Genomic DNA, 23,853 nt, shown 5'->3' on the forward strand with positions numbered 1-23,853 from the left:
ACTCAACTGGTCATGGGTGACTTCAGCACAACTATTGACAGGGCTATGAGGATAGTGTCGGTCCCCATGGGTGTTGTGAAAGTGGCTCCACGTTCCTTGACTTTGCAAAAGGTCTGGGGCTGCAGATCTCTGGATCCTGGTTCCAGCACCCTGAGCCACATTGTTGGACTTGGTACTCCAATAATGGCGATGCGGTGAAGGAGATTGATACATTCTCGTGGGCAGACGCTGGATGCTCCTACAGAATTGCAGGGTCAACAGAAGTGCCCAGTTTTTTAATTCTGATCACAGCCTTGTAGTTGCTACTCTGATGATCAGTTTAGGGTCCAGTAGGCTACCACCTACTAGGAAAATGAGACAGAACCTCATGGAGTCCAGCAGCTGTGGGGCATCTATTGGTGAAGAGAGATTCACTGATCTTGACTTTTTTGACAATGCTGTGATCTTCGTGGAGTCAATGGAGGCCCTGGGGCTCTCGAGAGACTGAGATAGTAGTCTAAGTGTCTGGGCTTGCAAGTGTCCTGGAATAAAACCAAGATTCAGGCCTTTAATGACCTCTTGTGCACAGTCATCAGCAGTGTGTTGATGTGCGGAGAGAATGTCGACCTTGTCGAGAGGTTTACATACCTCAATGGTGACCTTCATGTCTTTTGGTAACTCTTCCTATGAAGTTAATAAGACGGATTGGGAGAGCATGGGGGCTCATGAGGTCGCTGGAAAGGGGTGTGTTCCGATATCTCTGCAAAAGCATGAAGTTCCAAGTCTTTAGAGTCCTGGTGCTTTCTGTTTTGCTAAATGGTTGTGAGATATGGACACTATCCAGTGACCTGAAATGAAGCCTGGACTCCTTCAGTACTGTGTTTCTTCGGGGAATTCTTAGCTACCGCTGGTTTGACTTTGTGTCAAACTAGGCACATTACCTGCATTGTAAGGGAGCGTCAGTTACGGCACTACAGCCATGTGGTGCAATTCCTAGAGGGTGATCCAACTCACAGGATCCTCATTGTGAAGGACTTGAGCGGCTGGACCATGCCAAGGTGACACCCACGTAACATTTGGCTGAGGCAGATAGAGGGTAATTTCCGGGGGGTGGGACTGGACCGTGTGTCCGCCTGTACCAGTGCGTGCTCCTCAACCTGACCTCATTTGAACCTTGATTCTGTGACCTGATGGCAACAACCGGAATTGAGAATGTGGTGGATAAAATACACTCCTCTTTCCATAATACTTGCATTATTAAACAGGTTTGTGAGATTGAATTGATGAAACGTTATTTTTGTGCTCCATTTTACAGTTTGATTTAGTCCGTTTTTTGTTGTTATTTTGTTGTTATATTAAAATTTCCAAACCAGCAAGGAAGAACATAACTAAAGATAGGCTCAACTGAAGAGATACATAATAAAATACACTAGTGGAAAATAAAAAGAACACCTTATAGGCATCACACCATTAAACTAAGTTTCTGATAGGAGAGTCATCTGAGCTTTTTATGAACATAACACACGGAAGGTGGTATAATGTGCTTTGTTTATTACATAGTGTGCCACATGCTAACCCACAGAAGTCGGCAAGCCTGCTGATGGGCCAAACATGTAAACTGGGAAGCACCCTGTATTTAAGACTTTATATTTTTCAATTTTACTAAAAAAAAAAAAAAAAAAGTGTCTAAAAGTGCACAACTTTATAAAAATGACCCAGCAGCATCTCCGTAGAGCATTCTGTCTGTCTTTGACGTCACTCAAAGTTGGGGATGAAAATATCTTGACATGCATCTGTGTTCACTGTGACACTCACATTCCTCTCAGAGTTGTATTTTAGTCTTTATTTAGTGTACTAGTTTCATATATAGACTTCCTGTAAAAAAATTTGTAGGATTAACATTTTAAAGAAAAAATAAAGCCGCAAGTTGACTTCTAGACCAACTGGGGGGGCTAAGATGTGGATGTAAGTAAGAGGTGCTTCCAGTTGTGGAGTGTATGGTAAAATCAGGATGTGTATAGTTCTGCTCGTCCTCTGTATCAGTTGCATGCTTTAGGCATCTGGAAGAGGGTTTGGATTGCTGCAAAGTAAATGTCATCAGGAAAACGATCTGAATTAGGACAGAGTAAACAGATTGTCATTCATTTACATGGAGAGACCGATGAGTTTTTGGGATACTGATTTGGTGTGCAGTGTAATTGAAATAGCATGGCCAGAGTCCTTTACCACCAAAGAAGTGCTTTTTTTATATTAATGATGCTGCTGGCAGCTTTTCCCAACTAGATGATTTGGCATTGAATGGAATATTGCCTTTGCTGGAGGGTTTGGATCTATTTGATGGTAAGTGTGTTTTTGTAACTGCTATACTTGAGTATGCAGCAATGCAGGCCTACACTCTGGTATGGAATCAATCATACAGATGACAAATGACCTCCTATGAAATGCAAGTCAATACCCTTTCAACCTGGAGGCACAATATGTCAAGGTTCATAGCTGGTGGCTGGGATGAGGAATCATGCTATCCAGTCCAGTTCTGGATGCTTGATTGATAAGAGGTCCAGTGACCATGCTGGCAAAGAGAGTCGACAAACACCCTCTAGAAAACATTGAGTGTGCTGAATATGGGAGGGTGTTGTGTTCTTCCTATTTTATCTAGGAACGGGATCAGAAATAACTGTAAGATGTCCCTGATATAGGTAGCACTGGTCAGAGTCCCCTCCACAAACAAGAGATGTGAGCATTGTAGGTGATATCACCCCACACCATGATGTCCAGTGTTTGGCCCTTTGTGTCAGAAGTGTATACATGACCACTAACCAGATCTCTGTCAGAAACTTGTACAACCATCTGTCATTCCCTTGAAGTATCTAATTTTTTAGTAAAGATGAAAGTCTCCCTTATTCCTCCTTCCAGTTGACATGTTTAAGGACCCACTGCAAGCTTAACTGGCAGCTAAAGTGAATGAGTGGCAGTTGTGCAACATAAATGTGTGACTTCAATCCAATTTCAAGGTGATGATTGCACATGGTCCAAGTGGTCACTTCTGATGCCACAGTGGCTTTGAGGTGTGCACCTGTGAATGTTTGAATAAATATTGCCTCTATTCTGATACCAGTTTTATAGTGTATCTTTATGTTTGAGCTGTCCAAAACCACATGTACAACTGTGAGGACCCTCCTTTTCTCATATTTGACAACACCAGTGGACTGTGGATGCTTTCCCATCCATTTTGTTCCATTATTTGACTGAAGCACTATCACTGTTTGTGAGGGGGTCAACTATATAACCTCACTCAAATCTCCGGTATTTGCAGGAGTTGTGATGATTTCCACTAGTCATGAAAAACGCTTAACATAGTATGGTACAACATGTTGTAATACAAACAGTTTCTGTAGTGATGTAAGTACCACATTTTGACGGCAGTGGTATAAATTTCACCATAGTCTGTATCACCATTGGGTTCTCCACTGACCTTAACTGTTGGATCATAATATTGTCTGCCATCTCTCTTTACCATATACACTACTGGTCAGAAGTTTTAGAACACCTCCATTTTTTCTGATTTAATCAGTTGAAATGCAATGAATGACTTAAAATGGTGAAAAGGTAAACAAGAAACTGCCAGAGGTTTAAATTTAAAGTTTAGGTTGGCAAAAACTGAAAAAGGAAAATTTAAAAATATTTCAAATGGGCCATCTTCAGGGAACAACTAATAGGTTACAACCTATAGATATTCTGCAGCAATTAAAGTACATTAAGCCTTGCAAGCTGAAGCAAACAATTTGCACAGGTATCCCGATTTCTGTGGATTACTTAGAGTTTGTGTTTGTCTTAAAGCAGAGTTGGAACAGTCTGTGTTACTACACCCTTTGAAGTACTACTTGGGCAATATTACACAGTAGAAAGTTGTAAATTCTAGTGATAATGGCAAGAAAATGGCAATTAACAAATGAAATGAGACTGAGGATTATTACCCTTAGAATGTGGGCATTTCATTTAGAAAAACTGCAAAAAAAGAAAAACAAAATCATCAGTGAGTGAGGTGTCCTACACAATCCAAAGGAAGAGATCTGGCAGACCCAAAGTCATAAACCAAATGGAAGACAAACCTCTGAGGGTCACCAGCTTTGGTGATCTGTGCCTCACAGCACAACAGCTTCAAGCACAGCTTAACAGTGGTCAAAAAAAGCAAGTCTTAGTTTGTACTATGAAGAGGAGACTTGTGCTGCAGGTTTGACAGGGTGTGTTGCAGTAAGAAAGCCATTCTTTAAAGGACAAAATAGGACCTTAAAATACCAGCTGTGGACTAGTGCAGACAGGAAGAAAGTCTTGTGGACAGTTGAATCAAAATTTAAAATCTTTGGTTCATCACCCAGGGCATTTGTATGCTGTCTAGTTGGTGAAAGAATGGTTCCTCAGTGTGTCACACCAACTGTCAAACTTGAAGGAGGAAATGTGATGGATTGGGGTTCTTTTGCTGGTGGCAGAGTTGGTAACTTGAACATTCTGAATCAAAAGCATAGTTTGAATGTTGTATCAGCAAAGCATGGATACTTTTATGAATCAAAAATTTGAATACAATTTTGTACATTTAATGATTCCTAGACTTATTTTTTTAATTTGCCATTATTTATTTGTCAATGCCTTGATTTTATGAAACATTAAGACATTAAACTGCATGCATTTCCAAATGATCAGTAGTGTATTATATTACAGTATTCTAAACTGGATGCCTTCTGGGTGTACCTTTTCTGCTTTCTAACAGTGTATGTAACTGCCCAGTCACTATATTTCTGTAATTTGCACAATGCTGTATTAGTTGTCTCTAGGCAATCTAGTGTTCGTCAAATATCTCAGAAGCTTGTTTAGTAAGGTGAATAGTGACTTCTAATCTGCACCTGTACAATACAAACAAGTCTGGGTGTGTGCATGAACTAGGGTTTTGCTATAGTGGCAAAATCTGTATCTCAGTATTTTCTGGGACTTGACAATAATGATAATTAGATGCTATTTTGCATCCTTTAAAAATGTGTTTGTAAAAGTCTTATTGATCTAGCTTGGTCTTGATAACAGGATATTAATTGTAGCCTACTCATGAGATTAATTATTCATTTTATATATTATTCATTTACTTAAAACTGAAGTAAAATAACACAAAAACATTAAAATCACCAGTCAGATTATTATGGAGATCAAACTGTGCAAGTATGAATAAACCATTTTCTATACACAAAATTACACTAAGACCAACAAAACCATTATAATGAGAGCATCTTAAACACTCTTAATGTAAACAAGATATGAATCCAAAGGGAGTAAAATGTAATGTTCATGCACCGTATTTCAATTATGATTAGCAGTGTGGATAATCATAAACTGCTCTGTTGTAAGGTGAACTGTGCGGCATACAAGCAAGAACAAAAATCTAACATAGTGTACTATTGTGTAAAAATCCAAAGTTCTGTTAAATACTGCACAGTAAAAAAGACTATAGCATTTGTAGAGAAGTTCAGTCATATATTGTACAAAGATATCCAGAAAAAAATAAAACAATTGTAAAATTCTACTGAGTAAACTTCATGTTGTGTGACAGAGTGACCAGTCTGTCCAGAGCATTTGACTTTAGAGCAGCATGGTTATATATTACAACATATCCTCTGCTGCTGAAAGCCTTCTCTGAAGGGCTGCTTGAGGCAGGAATGCACAGGCCCTTTTTGCAAGTTTCCCCAAAATGGGAAGCTGTTAATAGGCTTTATTCTTTTTTTTCTTTTACTCCCTCCCTTGTGTCATCACAGCGAGGCAAGGAAGCGGAAATCTGTACAAGTGTTTTAAATAACAGAAAATAATAAAAATGTGCTTTTGAATCGAGGACCTCCATCAAGCCAAGATGGTTTGTGAAATTAAAAGCACCAGAGAGGCATATTTATATAGAAATAAAAATAATCTATTTGAACAAATTGCATAATTTGTGTGAACTGGTTTTTCAAATTGTCTTCCGAGAAGATCACGTCTCGTCTCCCTAGTCTCTCTCCCAAGTTATATATATACATATATATACACAGATGTATTAAGCCCATACACTAGCCTTAAAAGGAACATAGAGGACCTTTTATTGTGTCAGCAGGGGCTTCTTTTAACAAAACTAATACTGTATGATCATAAGTGTCTGCTTATGTTCAAAAGAACATCACGATGCAGGTAAATGCAAAAAGAAGAAAAAAATTGCAAAAAAGGAGTGTGTTTCAAGTCACAAAACTGAGCATGCAAAGCAAGCAAACATAAGCAAAAGTCCAGAATTATTAGTGAGAACAAAAATATGTTGTTATTTCTGCTTTCTAATGAAAATTAGAAGATTTGATGATTTTAAAGCTTCCTTTTCATTTAGAGGTAATATGTAATATTATGATCTCACTGCATCTTCAATCCGTTGAAAAATGAGATTTTGCCATTTGAACAAGTAACACCAAAAATAACTAAAAATCAGCTCAAAATGCCCTTAAATGGAATTTTGAATAAAGTTTCATATAATATAATTTTGAGTGATTGTTAATTTATATTTTTCACTTTAATTCAATACTGTGTGCCCTATTATATCTTTATATTGTTTATAGTGCCCCAGAAGCATTTGTTGTGAACTTGTTCTTGCATATCCTAGGAAAGTATGTATACGGAATTGAGAAATTTATAGTACCATTGTACTCTTTGGAATGGCTTAATAATACTTTCTCATGAAGTCTTAACTAGCACTGTGTTTAAAATTTGACAGTTGCTTTAAAACATATTCATTTTGGCTTAATCTTTTATTCAAAGTGACTTTGAAGTTGAAGGAATATTAAGACCTTGTTACAGAATTGAACAATTGAACATAAGTAGAATGAGCAAGGTATATTTTCTTACAAAGGAATGCAATTCTTACTACAATTAAAAAAAAAAAAAAAAACCAACAAAAAGGTTAAGATACAAGGCAGTAAATTTTGATGCTTTTTCAACTACTGCTGTTTAGTTAGGAGGTCTATTAAACCTTCAGTGTGTTTAACTGTAATCCAACCATAGCCACATTTGAAAATAGATTTCCTTTTGTTTAAATGCATTTGTTGTGTTTTTTCCCCCCCAGAGTTTCCAGTAATTCAAGGATCCTCATACTCCTTGCTCAGTTGGAGAAGGCAAATGCAGATCCTGTGATGTTTGATACAGAAAATGCAAAGCACATAACCTCAAAGATTCTTCATCTAATTCAAACCCAAGGTAATGTTTCTGACCTCTATAAAAGTAACTTGTGAACAAAGTTAACACATAATTGGCCTGCACTTTTTTCCTTTTAATAAAAAAAGGTCACCACAATCACTACTTTTGACCTAAAAAAAGTATTGTGGAAAAGGCACATCAAACTAACCTTGTGTTCTGAAGGGAAATTCTTCTTTTGGCAAACATAATTACTTATCAAGTTTGCCATTCATCAAGTTTCTAGATATATTTTCCAATTAATTCTGTTTGCAGTGTTTTTATACATAGTCTTCTTAAAAACTACAAGTGAAATGTTTATTTTTTTACATCTTCATTTCAATAGTAATTTTACATTGAGGTTAAGACTTTGGACTTCAAACCCTGAGGTTGTGGATTCAAATCCCGCTACTGACACTGTGTGGCCATGAGCAAGTCACCTGTCCTACCTGACCTATCTGTGCTCCAATTGGAAAACCAAAAGAAATGTAACCAATTTTATCATAAATGTTGTAAGTCACATTGGATAAAGGCATCAGCCAAATAAGTAAATGTAATGTATTACAATAATTTATTCAATGAAAAAATGAACAAATATGCCATTCCTGTCTGTGGAAAAATTAAGCCCACCCTTGACTGTAATAGGTGGTATTCCCCATTTTGGCAAAAATATTGTCAAATGGGTGTTTTGTCTTGGTAGAGTAATATATATTGCTCTACTTTCCCCTATTGTATTATTAATATGTAGCCTTAGAATGCCTAATCTCACAGACTTACCACTGTTTATAAGGTATTATTGTATATAACTTATCCCCACTTTCCCTTCTATATCTATAACCTCAGGCAATTAGATGTAGTAAAAAGACAAGCAGAAGTTAAGTTACAGTTTAAACAATGTATTATTGATAATATTCATAAATAATAACAATGCAAAGTATATTTTAATATTGGCAACCATACAACCTGATTAAATGGTGATATGTAGTTCAGGCGGCACACAGACTTCTAGTTACTTAAATGTCTCTAGTTAAGGCATCATTGGTGCTCAGCTTTCATCCACATGTCTGTTCAAAATGGCTGCTGAGCTGTGCTCTTCATTGTGTTGTCTTCATCACAGGTTAGCAAGAGAGATGCTTCTTTCAGATGTTGGTTAGTAAGAGAGAGATACTTCTACATCATCACAGGTTAGCAAGAGAGAGATACTTCTTCATCATATGTTGGTTGGTAAGAGAGAAAGTGTGAGGTTAAACAAGTAAATATATAGATTTTCTGTCCAACCCCTACAGCCAATAGGGCGTCATAGTACTTAAAGGCCTCTGAGACAAGCCAATTCCAAGCAGCCATACCTCAGACCAATGGGGGAAATAGAACATCTTAAAACCTGCCACCCCCAAGACCATATGTCTTTTAAGTCTTTCTTGCGGGAGTAGAAATGAATTACTGAAGAAACACTAACCAAACTGGTTTAAGGCACATCTTCCCCCAAATCCTGTCGTAAAATTCAAAGAGGCTTAGTCATACAAGGGGGGGCAAACACGAATGCCTCTTACCAAAGTAACACTAAATTACATTGCTTTGCCTAAAAATCAAATAAAGACATACAAAATATTCATCAAGTTATATGTAAAATGTCACTTTACAACAAATGGGTAAGTAGTTCTTCCCACTCCTCCATGTAGAATTCTTTTAGCTTTGACATGGCTGTTCCGTAACCCTACAATCTTATTTTTTTTCAACCATTTGGTAGATTTACTGGTATATTTAAGGTCATTGTCCACATTTCAAGGTCCACTTTTGGTCTCCCATTATACTCAAGCACCGTCTGGTATGAAGTAAAAATTAATAGTGAATTCTGTGGTGGTGATTTGCCCAGGCCCTGATAGATGGTCTCTTATTATCCTCCGGCACCCTCGGGTATAAAGTAAAATTAACAGTGGATTCTGTGATGGTGAATTATGTAGCAAGGCAACCCCAAATTTTAACATTTCTACCATTGTGCTTCACAGTTGGTATCAGGATCTTCTGGTTTTTGCCACACGTGTTATACAAATGATCTTTGCCTTGGTGCTGAAGAACGTATTGCTTTAGCTTCTTGTTTGTTTTTATTTAGGTTTTGCTGCATGTAATATCAGATTTTTTGCTGGAGGTCTGTTTATAATGAAATACCATTTTCTAACCCAGTTAATCCAGCTCAAGGTACCTGGTGACCAGAGGATAGTGTGGCACCACTGAGTTCAAGTATTGAGATCTTATGGTATATAGGGGACACTCGAGTTCAAGTACACCCACACTAGTAGTCACTATTTCCACGTACTACATTTGTTGTACATCCTGATTAATGGCGGCCCATTTTTGCGTAGTCAATGTTTGGAGTTTGTCATAATTTGTGGGTTTTTGTTTGTCCACTCGCCTCTTGAGGATTGACCACAAGTTCTCAATGGGATTAAGGTCTGGGGAGTTTCCTGGCTATGGACTCAAAATTTCGATGTTTTGTTCCCTGAGCCACTTAGTTATCACTTTTTCCTTATGGCATGGTGCTCCATCATGTTGGAAAAGGCTTAGTTCATCACCAAACTGTTCTTGGATGTTTGGGTGAAGTTGCTCTCGGTGGGTGTTTTGGTACCATTCCTTATTCATAGCTGTATTCTTAGGCATAATTGTGAGTGAACTCACTCCCTTGGTTGAGAAGCAACCACACACATGAATGGTCTCAGGATGCTTTACTGTTAGAATGACACAGGACTGATGGTAGCACTCTCCTTTTCTTCTCCGGACAGTCTTTTTTTTTCTGGATGCCCCAAACAATCGGAAAGGGAATGCATCAGAGAAAATTACTTTACCCCAGTCCTCAGCAGTGAAAATCCTTGTACCTTTTGCAGAATATCAGTCTGCCTCTGATGATTTTCTGGGAGAGAAGTGGCTTCATTGCTGCCTTTCTCAACACCAGCCCATCCTCCAAAACTCTTCACCTCACTATGCATGTAAATGCACTCACACTTGCCTGCTGCCATTCCTGCGCAAGTTCTGCACTGGTGGTGCCCTGATCCCGCAGCTGAATCAACTTTAGAAGACGGTCCTGGTGATTGCTGGACTTTTTTGGATGCCCTGAAGCCTTCTTCACAACAGTAGAACATCTCTATTCTAACTCAATCAGCATGACAATGTGATCTCCAGCCTTGTCCTCGTCAACACTCTCAGCTGTGTTAACAAGAGGATCACTAAAATGATGTCAGCAGGTCCTTTTGTGGCAATGCTGAAATGCAATGGAAATGTTTTTTTTTCAGATTAAGTTCATTTTCATGGCAAAGAGGGACTTTACAATTAATTGCAATTCATCTGGTCACTCTTCATAACATTCTGGAGCATATGCAAATTACCATCATAAAAACTGAGGCAACAAACTTTGTGAAAATAAATATTGTGTCATTTTCAAAATGTTTGGCCACAACTGTACAAGTCCTTGTTGGTTACATTGGCATTTAGTGCACCTACTCAATTGAAACCAAGAATGCTCTGTGTGTTCATTTTGATCTCATGATAATGGTGTCATTAATATCCTGCAGTACATGTACATATTAATATGGGCAACAAGATACACGATAAAGTAATGTTTAAATGTTTTGTTCTAAAGATGTTGTTTGTTGCCATTATGAATATTGTAAAACTGAGTCAGTGCTCATCTACACTGAATACCATTGGATTCTCATTCTTTTAGGTGGATTAGCTATCCTTTTAGGAACAGCTCACTGTTGTTGCAGTATTTTTAATTCTTTTTGCAACTTTGGCAGGCTTCCTATTTATATCAGCTCCCCTACAACTGGCAATGAAGCTGATCACTTAAATGATGGAATGCTGTTGACACTCATTAGCACTGTTTTGTTAGCTTTCCATCAGTGTATAAGGAATAACTGGACTAAGTAGTTATGGAATGTGCTTGTGGAGCAGAAAACAAATAAAGGCGTTTAGAGAATGTGTTACACTAGATAGATAGCCTAGATTATTAATGAAACAATAGAAAGTCTAGTACAGAAGACTCATATAGCATGGTGTTTACTTTATTGTTGGATGATAGGTTCCTGGACTCCACATTTACTTCAGTATCATCTGTATATTGTATACACCAGCAGTTTCACATCGCTGTTTTACTGTATGTTGCACACAAGGCTTCAAAACAGTTGGACCACTCCAGGTGCTTCAGTGATGGTCAAAGCTTTAATACATTGCTTCTAAACAGTGTGCTTCATTAAAGCGATACAGGCTTCGAAGCCTCAGTGTCAAATGTTCCATTCATCCTTAGTAAATGGTTTATGTCTGAATAAAATGCATCCTTGTTAGGCCGGTAGGTAGCACCCTCTGCTGGCAGCCAAATAAATTGTTTAGATTTTTTTTTTTTTTTTTTTTTTTTAATGTATTAAATAGTATTAAAATGTTTTATTTGACTTAAACTGGAAAAAGTGAGACATAGTATGATATATATCATGTTTAAAACACATTTTGGTATATTTCTTGTAATTTAAAATCTAATGCATATTGACAGATTTCTGGTATTGATGTGTTTACCTTTTAGTTGAAATAATATATTATGCTGTTTTATGTATTTGTACTAAGGATTATTGATTCTTTTTCATTTATGCAAGCAAGAATAGCAACTGTAGCCAAGGAAAACATCACTTTTTTACCGTAGGCTTTGTATATAGAAGCATTAAAAGATATCTTTTCATCACATGACTTAGCCAATTAAAATCCACCAACTGTCCAGTGGAAGAAATTTTAGATGGGGATCATATGTGCAGTGTAGGTTCTGCATTTAGTTACCCATGTCTGTTCAAAGAGCTCTGTGTACTGACGGGTTGTATGCCAATCAGTAATAGCTTTAGGATTCTGAAAATGCATACTATGTTTGTTTACAGACTAGGTTTTGATCTGTATTGATGTCAATAGCAACAACTAGCATACAACAGATTGGGTGCTGTTCCTAGCTCTGTTTTTTCCATAAGCAAGTGTAAGGGAAAAGATGAGAAAATATCTCTGGAAAGAAATGGATTTATCCTACAGCTCTGTCAAATATAAGGAGGGTGAGCAACCATATTCTGATTTTATGCATATATTTTTAGTACCTGACGTAAGCTGGGTGTAGATTAGGTTTAATACTTGTGCTGGTGCTGTACTTCACAGTATGTGAACTGCCACAATAGTAGAATGGTATTTAGAAGCAAATATGTTTTAATTACACTTAAATAGTTGTTACTGTATTACTCAGGTGCACTTGTACTTCCTGTAGATTTATTTTCCTAATGTACATAGAATTATATTAATCACAAAAAATGTATTTGATTCTGATATGGTAATAAGCATGATATTGATAATAATGTGATCTAAAATATTTTTTTTAATTTGTTTATGTGCACAATTTTATTTATACAATGTATGTACTTGTATATATGCATTTTATATTGATACTAAGGTTACATATTAGAGTAATGGGGATTGTGGAAGAGAAGTGAAAAAGAGACTGCAGGCAGGGTGGAATGGGTGGAGAAGTGTCAGGAGTAATTTGTGACAGACGGGTATCAGCAAGAGTGAAAGGAAAAGTCTACAGAACAGTAGTGAGACCAGCTATGTTGTATGGGTTGGAGACGGTGGCACTGACCAGAAAGCAGGAGACAGAGCTGAAGGTGGCAGAGTTAAAGATGCTAAGATTTGCACTGGGTGTGAGGAGGTTGGATAGGATTAGAAATGAGTACATTAGAGGGTCAGTTCAAGTTGGACGGTTGGGAGACAAAGTCGTCAGAGAGGCGATATTTGCATTGGTTTGGACATGTGCAGAAGGATGCTAAGGATAGAGCTTCTGGGGAAGAGGAAAAGAGGAAGGCCTAAGCAAAGGTTTATGGATGTAGTGAGAGAGGACATGCAGGTGATGGGTGTAACAGAACAAGATGCAGAGGACAGAAAGATATGGAAGAAGATGATCCACTGTGGCAACCCCTAACGGGAGCAGCTGAAAGAAGAAGAAATAGGAGGTCATTATATTTCTATTTAGTATTATAAACCGATTTTAAACTAAACAATAGTGTGAATTCCAAATTTATTTATTTTTTTCAAGTGTATTGTTTCATGTTAATGTTGAAATTTACATTATGGTTAGTTCACATCTTTTGAAAATTGACATATGATTATATACACACATTTTAAATTATTAGAAACTTGAGCAGATGTACAGTTTCAGAAAAATGCTCTGAACTTGAATCATATATTTGAAGAACCACATATGGTCAAAAGTAGTAAACTATAAATTAAAAAGGAAATCAAAATTACCAGTCCTCCTTAAGAGTGTTGGATATGTAGAAGAAATTGATGTGGTACAGTGCAATAAAGTTAAAAATAGCTTCCTCTATTTGTGGGCTGGAAAAAAGATTGGTAAAAGATACGAGTACAGTACCTATGTGATAGACTTGTTTGTAACTGGAGAAATATAAAAATGTTGTCAAGTTAAAATTGAGTCAGACTCTACAGTACTAGTTGTGGAAAATTTGATATTGACCTTCTTAGGGTTTCAGGATTAGCATGTGAAATATTGCAGACGGTTTCTTCATGGCAACTGTTGACAGTTTTATACCAACAGAAATAGTAGCCCTTTGCATTCAAGTGTGAAATTGACATTAGAAGTACAGGCATTAAAATTTATGAATGCAGATAATTAGCATTACGCTTTCTTGCTCAAGTGATATCTTTTAAAAGAAATGCAGTATACTGTTAAGTACTAAAGGGTATTATATACTTAATTTTGGAACTCTTTAAATATGTAAAAGAGTTAATTGACTTGTAGCATTTATCTTTACTCAGCGGTGGGCTGGTGCCCTGCCAGGGGTTTGTTTCCTGCCTTGTGCCCTGTGCTGGCTGGGATTGGCTCCAGCAGACCCCCGTGACCCTGTAGTTAGGATATAGCGGGTTGGATAATGGATGGATGGATTTATCTTTACTTGCTCTTTGTTGCCATATTCTGGTTTCATTAGTAATATTAATTCCAGTAGCAACATAACAGTTTCAAACAATCTTAATCCAATTTAGGATTGGAGTTAGCCTAAGATTATTCTGGCACCTCTAGGGCACAGTTGGGAAAAAACACTAGACTGGATGCTAGTCATTTCAGGTTCTATTCATTCAGACACCCACACTCACTCATAGGTAAATTTAAAGTCTCCAGTTAACCTAACAAACACACATTTGCAAAGAAGCATACAAAGAGCTCACACAGATACAGTATGGGAAGAATGTGCCAAATCCACATACATAATAACAGGATTTGTACCCAAGATGCTGGAGGCAGGAGCACTAATCACACTATCTGAAATACTAGTACAAAGTTACAAGGTTTAGCTGTCCACACCAAGCATACTGTTAGATTACCTTACGATTTTTAGAATTCTCAGAAATACACATATCTGACTTGCGGGTTTACCTGTTTGGTTTTCTTAAATTTAAAATCATGGTATTTTGTATTCAGACTTTTGCCACCTTTAAAATTAGGGAGGGCCAGGGGAAAGCAGCAATACAGACATTTTTTCATAGAAGTTCCTCTCATTGGTCACAGCAAGATTGTTGTCCTGAACTTTTCTCAGTATGAGCAACATGATTATAATTTAAGGTGGTATTTTACCTTTCCAGTCTAATAGACATTAACAACTTTTCCCAATTTTTATGAATTTATTTTAATTATGACATGGTTTCCTGTATAATCTTTGAGCCGATAACTTTTCTTTATTGATGAGAGTTGTTGAAACCTATTTTACACCAGGCCTCATTACTAACCAAGGTATTCAGTCTGCTGACCCAAATAATACCCTTTATTGGGCTGAGTGTATTATTATGTAGCGGCAGTGTTTTTTCACACCAGAAGAATGAGTACTATTCTAGAGTATGGTGGGGGGTGGGCATTGGGATTATGCACAGATATACAGTGCATCCGGAAAGTATTCACAGCGCATCACTTTTTCCACATTTTGTTATGTTACAGCCTTATTCCAAAATGGATTAAATTCATTTTTTTCCTCAGAATTCTACACACAACACCCCATAATGACAATGTGAAAAAGTTTACTTGAGGTTTTTGCAAATTTATTAAAAAATAAAAAAACTGAGAAATCACATGTACATACAGTAAGTATTCACAGCCTTTGCTCAATACTTTGTCGATGCACCTTTGGCATCAATTACAGCCTCAAGTCTTTTTGAATATGATGCCACAAGCTTGGCACACCTATCCTTGGCCAGTTTCGCCCATTCCTCTTTGCAGCACCTCTCAAGCTCCATCAGGTTGGATGGGAAGCGTCGGTGCACAGCCATTTTAAGATCTCTCCAGAGATGTTCAATCGGATTCAAGTCTGGGCTCTGGCTGGGCCACTCAAGGACATTCACAGAGTTGTGCTGAAGCCACTCCTTTGATATCTTGGCTGTGTGTTTAGGATCTTTGTCCTGCTGAAAGATGAACCGTCACCCCAGTCTGAGGTCAAGAGCACTCTGGAGCAGGTTTTCATCCAGGATGTCTCTGTACATTGCTGCAGTCATCTTTCCCTTTATCCTGACTAGTCTCCCAGTCCCTGCCGCTGAAAAATATCCCCACAGCATGATGCCCACCACCATGCTTCACTGTAGGGATGGTATTGGCCTGGTGATGAGTGGTGCTTTGTTTCCTCCAAACGTGACGCCTGGCATTCACACCAAAGAGTTCAATCTTTGTCTCATCAGACCAGAGAATTTTCTTTCTCGGGGTCTGAGAGTCCTTCAGGTGCCTTTTGGCAAACTCCAGGCGGGCTGCCATGTGCCTTTTACTAAGGAGTAGCTTCCATCTGGCCACTCTACCATCCATATTACTAACCGAGAATGCTAAACCGGATGATGGACACAGGCACATCCGGCCATGGGCCGTAGCTGCAAAAAGACGTACTGTGCAGGCGCAAAAAGAGTCCGCGAGAGGCGGATGAGGAGCCGCGAGAGGGGGACAAAAGAGTCCGCGAGAGGCGGATGAGGAGCCGCGAGAGGGGGACAAAAGAGGCCGCGAGAGGCGGATGAGGGGCCGCGAAAGGCGGACAATACCACAGAAAAAAGGAGTGAGCACAGAAAAAAGACAAAAAAGGAGAAATGAGGCGCAACGAGCACCGAAAAAAGGAAAAGGCACATAAAAAAGTAGTCAAACGCAGGCAAAGCACGAAACACATTGCACACGAAACTAGACCCAAAAAAAAAAAATAAAAAAGAGGCTCGCGCACAACAGCAAGGCAACCCAAAACCCCCCCCCCCCCCCCCACAGGCACCGGACGGAACACACACCAAGAGGGGGATTCAACAAGCCCATGGAACACAAAAAAAAGAACACAAAACCACCCCACAGACCCTACAAGCAAGGGACGGGACACACACAAAGAGGGGGATTCAACAAGACACAGGAACACAAAAAGAAAGAAGACGCTCGCGCAACAACAATCCTCACCCCCCCCCCCCCCCACACACACACACACACATCCATAAGAAGTGACACCCAAAGCCACATATTCTAAAGTGAACGTCAACACCTTCACACTAGACAGCATAGGTGTCAGCATAGGTGGATCTCCTTACAATAAAGCACTATTGACCGTTCAACTGCAGAAAAGGAAACATATTAACAGTGACTGCGATCCTCCTTATTACTTATCCATATTTCGCATGCTGAGAAAGAAACAAGTCATGAATACACGGTCACGGGTACAAAACGAAAAGGAAAGGATAACAGGAACAAACACACGAACACGAAAGAATCAACAAAATAGACGGCTATGCAGCATAGGTGGATCTCATTACAATAAGGCACTATTAACCGTTCAACCGCAGAAAAGGCTCCATATTAACAGTGAGTGCAATACTCCTTATTACTTATCCATATTTCTAAAAGAAAAAATGTCTCGACTCCAAAAACGCAAAGCTCAACTAAAGCTTCTAACTAACGATGTACCTAAAAGTAAAAACTTTATGAACTGCATTAGATCCTACAATAGTTCATTTGCTTTTGCATCTACCGGAGTAAATATCAGGCCACCAAAAGGCAATGGCCCATACTGCTTTCCCATATGTGCACAAATACTGCATCGCATTGGAACAGTGCACCCTGAAACAAATCAACAACGCAAATATGCACAAATCTACATCCTAGATCCACATGACGCAAGCTATCAATCAAAGTGCTGCATCGCAACAGTCACGGATTCAAAACGAAACACCTCCCGTCTCAGACATACGTTAACGGCAAGGAAGGCTACAACAGTCTTCTCACACAGCACAGGCAAATCGATTACAGCTCCAAAACAACACGTCCCAAATACTACACATGCAACAACGCGCCTCTCAAACGGCACAAGCAAAACATACACCAGGAAAATTCATTCGGATTAATGAATGTCATTTGCAATCATTGTCATTCAGTTCACTTCCCTGAAGAAACAACTGGCAATACAAGTAATACATTTACACGTTGTTGTCAAAAGGGTCAAATTAGACTGCCTTCTTTACATTCATATACTGAATATCTACAAAAGCTTCTAACTAACGATGTACCTGAAAGTCTGCATTAGATCCTACAAATTGGTATCCACTATGAACATTAACGGTGGCACTGCACGTGACATCCGTCTTGAAAAAAAGTTAATTATTGATGAATGTACAATGGCATAAAGTCACTTACTCAACACCATTCATAAACTTCTACAAACGTTTATGAATAATAATACTCGATTTGGATGAAAGGTACTTTTATGAGGAGGAGATTTTAGACAGTGCTTAGCTATTCTTCCAGATGCCATGCACTCAGCTATTGTTCAGTGCACCTTAAAATACGCAGACAATTGGCATTGCTTTCAAAAGATACAGTTAGTAAAAAAGATACGATGTCCAGAACCAGATTATAACAATTGCTTATTACAACTGAGAGATGGTACACTCACCAATACAGATGGACTTCAGCCACATATTATTACAATTCCTCAAGCCTTTATCTGCAACAAGTTAGTTACAGAGAGATTTGGAACAGCAATCTCATTAGACCAAATGCCCCTTTTAACACAACGCACTATATTATGTCCAAAAAATATTAATGTGCAAAACATAAATACCCAAGTCATTCCATTACTTCCTGGAGAGACACAACTCTTTCTAAGCTCTGACAAACTTGACTCTGATCACAACAATAACCATCTTCATTGACCTTACAAGTTATGAGCTGAAATTACCTTTTACACTTAAACGGCGTGTACAAAGAAATTTTCAAATAAACCTTTACACTGTGCCACACACTTTATTGTTTGCTTTCTATTTGCATCATCTACACCGTCACACTATTCTATATCTCATTCATACATCACGCTCTTTGTCATTCCCAACACCAGGGGTTGGCGAGCGAAGCGAGCAGGGGGCGGAGCCCCCTAGTACAGACCTGATTGGTGGATTGCTGCAGAGATGGTTGTCCTTCTGGAAGGTTCTCCTCTCTCCACAGAGGACTCTGGAGCTCTGACAGAGTGACCATCGGGTTCTTGGTCACCTCCCTGACTAAGGCCCTTCTCCCCTGTTCGCTCAGTTTAGATGGCCAGCCAACTCTAGGAAGAGTCCTGGTGGTTTCGAACTTCTTCCACTTATGGATGATGGAGGCCACTGTGCTCATTGGGACCTTCAAAGCAGCAGAAATTTTTCTGTAACCTTCCCCAGATTTGTGCCTCAAGACAATCCTGTCTCAGAGGTCTACAGACAATTCCTTTGACTTCATGGTTGGTTTGTGCTCTGACATGAACTGTCAACTGTGGGACCTTATATAGACAGGTGTGTACCTTTCCAAATCATGTCCAATCAACTGAATTTACCACAGGTGGACTCCAATTAAGCTGCAGACACATCTCAAGGATGATCAGGGGAATGTGAATACTTATGTACATGTGCTTTCTCAATTTTTTTATTTTTAATAAATTTGCAAAAATGTCAAGTAAACTTTTTTCACGTTGTCATTATGGGGTGTTGTGTGTAGAATTCTGAGGAAAAAAATTAATCCAATTCTGAGGAAAAAAATTAATCCATCTTGGAATAAGGCTGTAACATAACAAAATGTGGAAAAAGTGATGCGCTGTGAATACTTTCCGGATGCACTGTAGCACATTGCCACACCTGCCACACATCAAATCGCCTCAAGATCCCAAATTAGGACCTGAGCACAGCCGTGCAACAATACTATTCAATTTGGGTATGTGGTTTTTTTTTTTTTCCCCTTCTATTGGACCTACACTATTTGCCATTCAAACTTTAAAAAATATCCAATAATGGTGAAAATCTGAAAGCGCATAAATATTTCTCCACATTAACAATAAAACAAAGACCATTGGATACGACGACAACTCGCAGAGCCACGCCCACCAACTCGGACGCAGCAACTCACAAAACACAGCGTCATTCGCGTTTGTCTCTGCTACAGTCCACATGCACCTCTGAGCCATGTTGACTTTTCATTATTCTTTTCGGTTATGACGCACGACCGCGTCCACCATCGCAAACTGTTTTACACGCCATGGTCATAGAGTTGGTGGGCGGGTCTCTGTGAGTTGCTCTTGCGAACGGGCACATGACCAGGCGGTGTGTATGCTTCGAGAACGAGGGTGGACGCGGCAGGACCATCTAAGAAGAGGCATGTTTGTCGCAGATGTGAATTGCTGTATGCAGCTTGTAAAACATGGGATACGCACAATATAGCCACGCCCGCCAACTCACAGAGACCCGCCTACCAGCGCTAAGACGATGGGATACGCAGACAACTCACAGAGCCACGCCCGCCAACTCTAAGACCATGGGACGAGAACGCCTGCCTGCCCGCCCGCCTGACTGTTACCAGCGTGTAAAACCATCGCAGCTTTTAACTCACAAACTGCAACAACTCACCAAACGTGTAAAACCATCGCAGCTTTTAACTCACAAACTGCAACAACTCACCAAACAAGGACACCCTGTCTCTCGAGGCATTCACACTGCTGGAAGACAACCATGGGATACGCAAAAAATAGCCATGTCAGTCAACTCACAAAGCCCAGCCCACCAACTCGAGCACGCGTCTACCCACGCTCTCAAGGCATTCACAGTGCCTGCTCATGTGCCCGGACGCAACAACTCACCAACTCGCTTTCGTCTCTGCTATAGTACACATGCACCACTGAGCGATGTTGACTTTTCATTATTCTTTTCGGTTTCGGCTGCATTTCCATATATAATCCACCAAGTCGTCCGACCATGGTATACAAACGACAGAGCACCGCCCAACAACTCGAACTGATAGAGAGACATGCCCACCAACTCTAAGAGCATGGGACGAGAACGCCTGACTGTTACCAGCATTCACCACAATGTACTGGAGTGTAAAACCATCACAACTATCAGATGCTGTCTATATCTAAGAAGATATATAGATACTCATTATTCCCCGGCACGCGTCCACCCACACTCTTAAGGCATTCACAGTGCTTGCTCATGTGCCTGGACACAACAACTCACCACACACAAATTTTGCTTAATTTGACTCAACACGGTAAACCTCACCCTGCCCGGACATGGAGAGGATTGACAGATTGATAGCTCTTTCTCGATTCTGTGCGTGGTGTTGCATGGCCGTACTTAGTTGGTGGAGCGATTAGTCTGATTAATTCCGAAAGCGAATGAGACTCCCTACTGCTAAAGAGTTACGCGATCACCAAGCGGTAGGCGTCCAACTTCTTAGAGGGACAAGTGGCTTTCATACGCTCGCACTGATTACGTCCCTGCCCTTTGTACGCACCAATTTCCTGTTAGAATGGCCTTTGCGATGACAATTAATAAGGCACAGGGCCAAACTTTCAAAAAGATATGCATGTATCTGCCAAAACCAGTTTTCAGTCATGGGCAATTGTATGTTGCTCTCTCCAGAGTTCCATCTTTTCATTCACTTACTGTTGTATCCTCAAACCCACCCCTTTTAGACAACTGTGTCTTTCCGGAAGTGTTCAGCCAACAATAAATAATTATGCGGCGTATGCCTGCAGGAACACATGCAGCGAGCGAGCCAGAGAGAGAGAGAGAGAGAGCGACACACACACATACAGGCGCATGTGAGAGAGAGGGCTGGACGCATAAAAATAATAATACTTCATTACATTGATATAGCGGTGTTCAGTATTCAAAGCGCTATCCACACAGGGAGGAACCGGGAAGCGAACCCACTATCTTCCACAGTCTCCTTACTGCAAAGCAGCAGCACTACCACTGTGCTACAAGGCAGAGAAGGCAGTTAAAGAATGCACCGGGCTCGATTTTGTTTTCACTTCTGTTTACAGTGATCAGGTCGTAGCGTGCATTGTTGCAATGTTACTTTTCTTGGTGGCTTATTACATTATGGATGTTTCACATGTTCATTTTTTTCCCTGTGCTTAAAAGACTTTAAAAAAGTGTTTCTCAACTGTGACTCCGGAACAACTCAGTACGCAAGCTATATTAAGCGTCAACAACGAAGACTCGCTACACCTTAATGAACAAGTACTGACACTTATCCCTACTGACGAAGTAACTTTTACCAGCGTGGCCTCCATCATCACAGACGATCCCGCTTTCAGTCACGGACAATTGTATGTTGCTCTCTCCAGAGATCTATCTTTTCATTCACTCACAGTCATATCCTCAAACCCACCCCATTTGGACAACTGTGTCGTTCAGGAAGTGTTCACCCATCAATACATAATTATGCGGCATATGCTATGCCGCGGGTTGGCTAGTGTTTTATGATAGGAGAGTCAGGAAATATTCTCTTAGTAAGCAGGGACTCGCCAGGGAAAAGCAATACAAAATTGACCAAAAGGGTCCTCTTCACCCCTCCAAATAATTAACTGATAACAATTTGGAGAAAAAAGCATGAAAACTGTAACCTTTTAGAAAAAACACAGAAAATGGCATCATGTCTAGCAATTCCAAGAAATGATCTGGATTATTTGAAACCTCATACACAGCATAAACATGCTGAGTGTTGTCAATAACTTTGGAAGCAGACAAAACAAAGGTTTAGGGAGTTACCCTGTATATTGTGGAGAGTAGTCAACAATTACTGATACCGATCTTTCTATATGCAAACCAAGAAAAACAAGTGAAAATGGATTTAGGTCGGTTTATATTAAAGCGGCAGGAAGTAGGGTGAGGTCATCTGTAAGGGATGGAAGCAAGGAGACTTGTTCTTTCGTGGGTCTGTAGAGAGAAAGAGAAAAGGCACTAGTAATCGTCACCAACCCTTTTTCCGATGTTTTAACATCCCGTGTTGGAGCCTTTGGCTGTCTCCTAAGCCCATGTGTGTGATAGTATACACACAAACATTGTGGTAGGTGTCTTCAAAACAATCATTGTAGTGACATTAAATACAGAAGACAGCACTCAACATAAATGGCTTGTTCCATTTTAATTCAACAAATGGCACAATTTCACGTATGAATTACATCCATCATCAAGGGCTCAGAAATGTTTTAATTTATTAAAAACACAAAAAAGTAACACACTATTGAGATATAGGAGTTTGCAGATATTTTTTTTTTGTCTATGCTACATGGCTCCGCTACATCTCATTACAAAGCTCAAAAATAACCTGGACCATATCACTTAAAGAAATGCTAACTTTTGCACAAGTCTAAGAATATGTGCCAGACACCAGTTCAAACTGTAAATAGACTGAGCTATGTAGCCTAGATAGATAAAAATTTACAGCTCATAGAAAACAAACTAGATTGTCCTGTTTTTCACTGTCCATATTGAGGAAAGGGCCTATATTTCAAGGCAGTGTTTTTTGTTTTGTTTTTGTTTTAAATAAATAACTTTTCTGAACTCTGTAAGGTAGGTGTAACTCATATGCTAAGTTTTATAAAAATTAAAAATGTAGATTCAAAACATTTATTGAATATTTGTTGAATTAAAGTAGAATGACCCAAATAAAACACTGAGCAAAAAAAAAAAAAAAAAAAATCAGTGTGTATCTGGGACCCTAGTGTGTGGCAGAAAACATTCGCCACAGTATGACATTTCAATCAGCAGCCTTTACTGTTGATATCAAACAGGATACCTCCATGGACACATTTCTTGTGTTAAATTCTGATGCTTATATTGTCTTCATACAAAAAGACCCTGGATTTGTCCATTTTTTTCTGTTCTCCACACCTGTTCAGTTTTAATGCCTCTAGAGATGTGCTTTCTTGTTTTTCTCTGACAACATTGGCACCCGACATGGTCTTCCTGCTGTTTTAGCACATTCAAAAAGACATTCTCCACCCCAGTGTTTAATTTAGATATGGCTTGGCTGGCTGTGATCATCGACACAACAAGCTGGACCTGCTTTGTTGAAATGTTTAAAATGCTGTTAAATGAAAATCTATTGCCACATTGAGCAATGGCCAAAGTCACGTCCATTGTATTCCCACCTACAACTCCGTTATTAGGTGGTAGCAGGTCTCCTATCGTTTCAAACCAGAAGTTCTTATGTGTGTTTGGAAGGTGGTGGTGGTGGTGGTGGTGGTGTTTGTTATAATAGTTCTATTTTTTTTTTGAGTTTCTAGATAGTTTTAATCCTCCCTTAGGGGCAAAAAAGCCTTC

At 39.3% G+C, this 23,853-nt stretch overlaps 1 protein-coding gene across 7 annotated transcripts in view; it reads left to right on the forward strand.

Annotated features, from left to right (window-relative positions):
• The window catches only part of agtpbp1 (ATP/GTP binding carboxypeptidase 1), a 239,983-nt gene that overhangs the window by 68,943 nt on the left and 147,187 nt on the right, over positions 1-23,853 (forward strand). For 5 of the 7 annotated variants that reach the window (XM_051928607.1, XM_051928606.1, XM_051928605.1 and 2 more), the window contains one exon: positions 7,094-7,224. The exons of the other annotated variants lie outside the window; for them this stretch is intronic. In XM_051928607.1, the coding sequence (XP_051784567.1) occupies positions 7,094-7,224 (131 nt within the window). The remainder of the gene's footprint in view (positions 1-7,093; positions 7,225-23,853) is intronic. 7 annotated transcript variants of the gene reach the window in all.

This window comes from Erpetoichthys calabaricus, chromosome 5 (assembly GCF_900747795.2).
Source record: "Erpetoichthys calabaricus chromosome 5, fErpCal1.3, whole genome shotgun sequence".
NCBI lineage: Eukaryota > Metazoa > Chordata > Cladistia > Polypteriformes > Polypteridae > Erpetoichthys > Erpetoichthys calabaricus.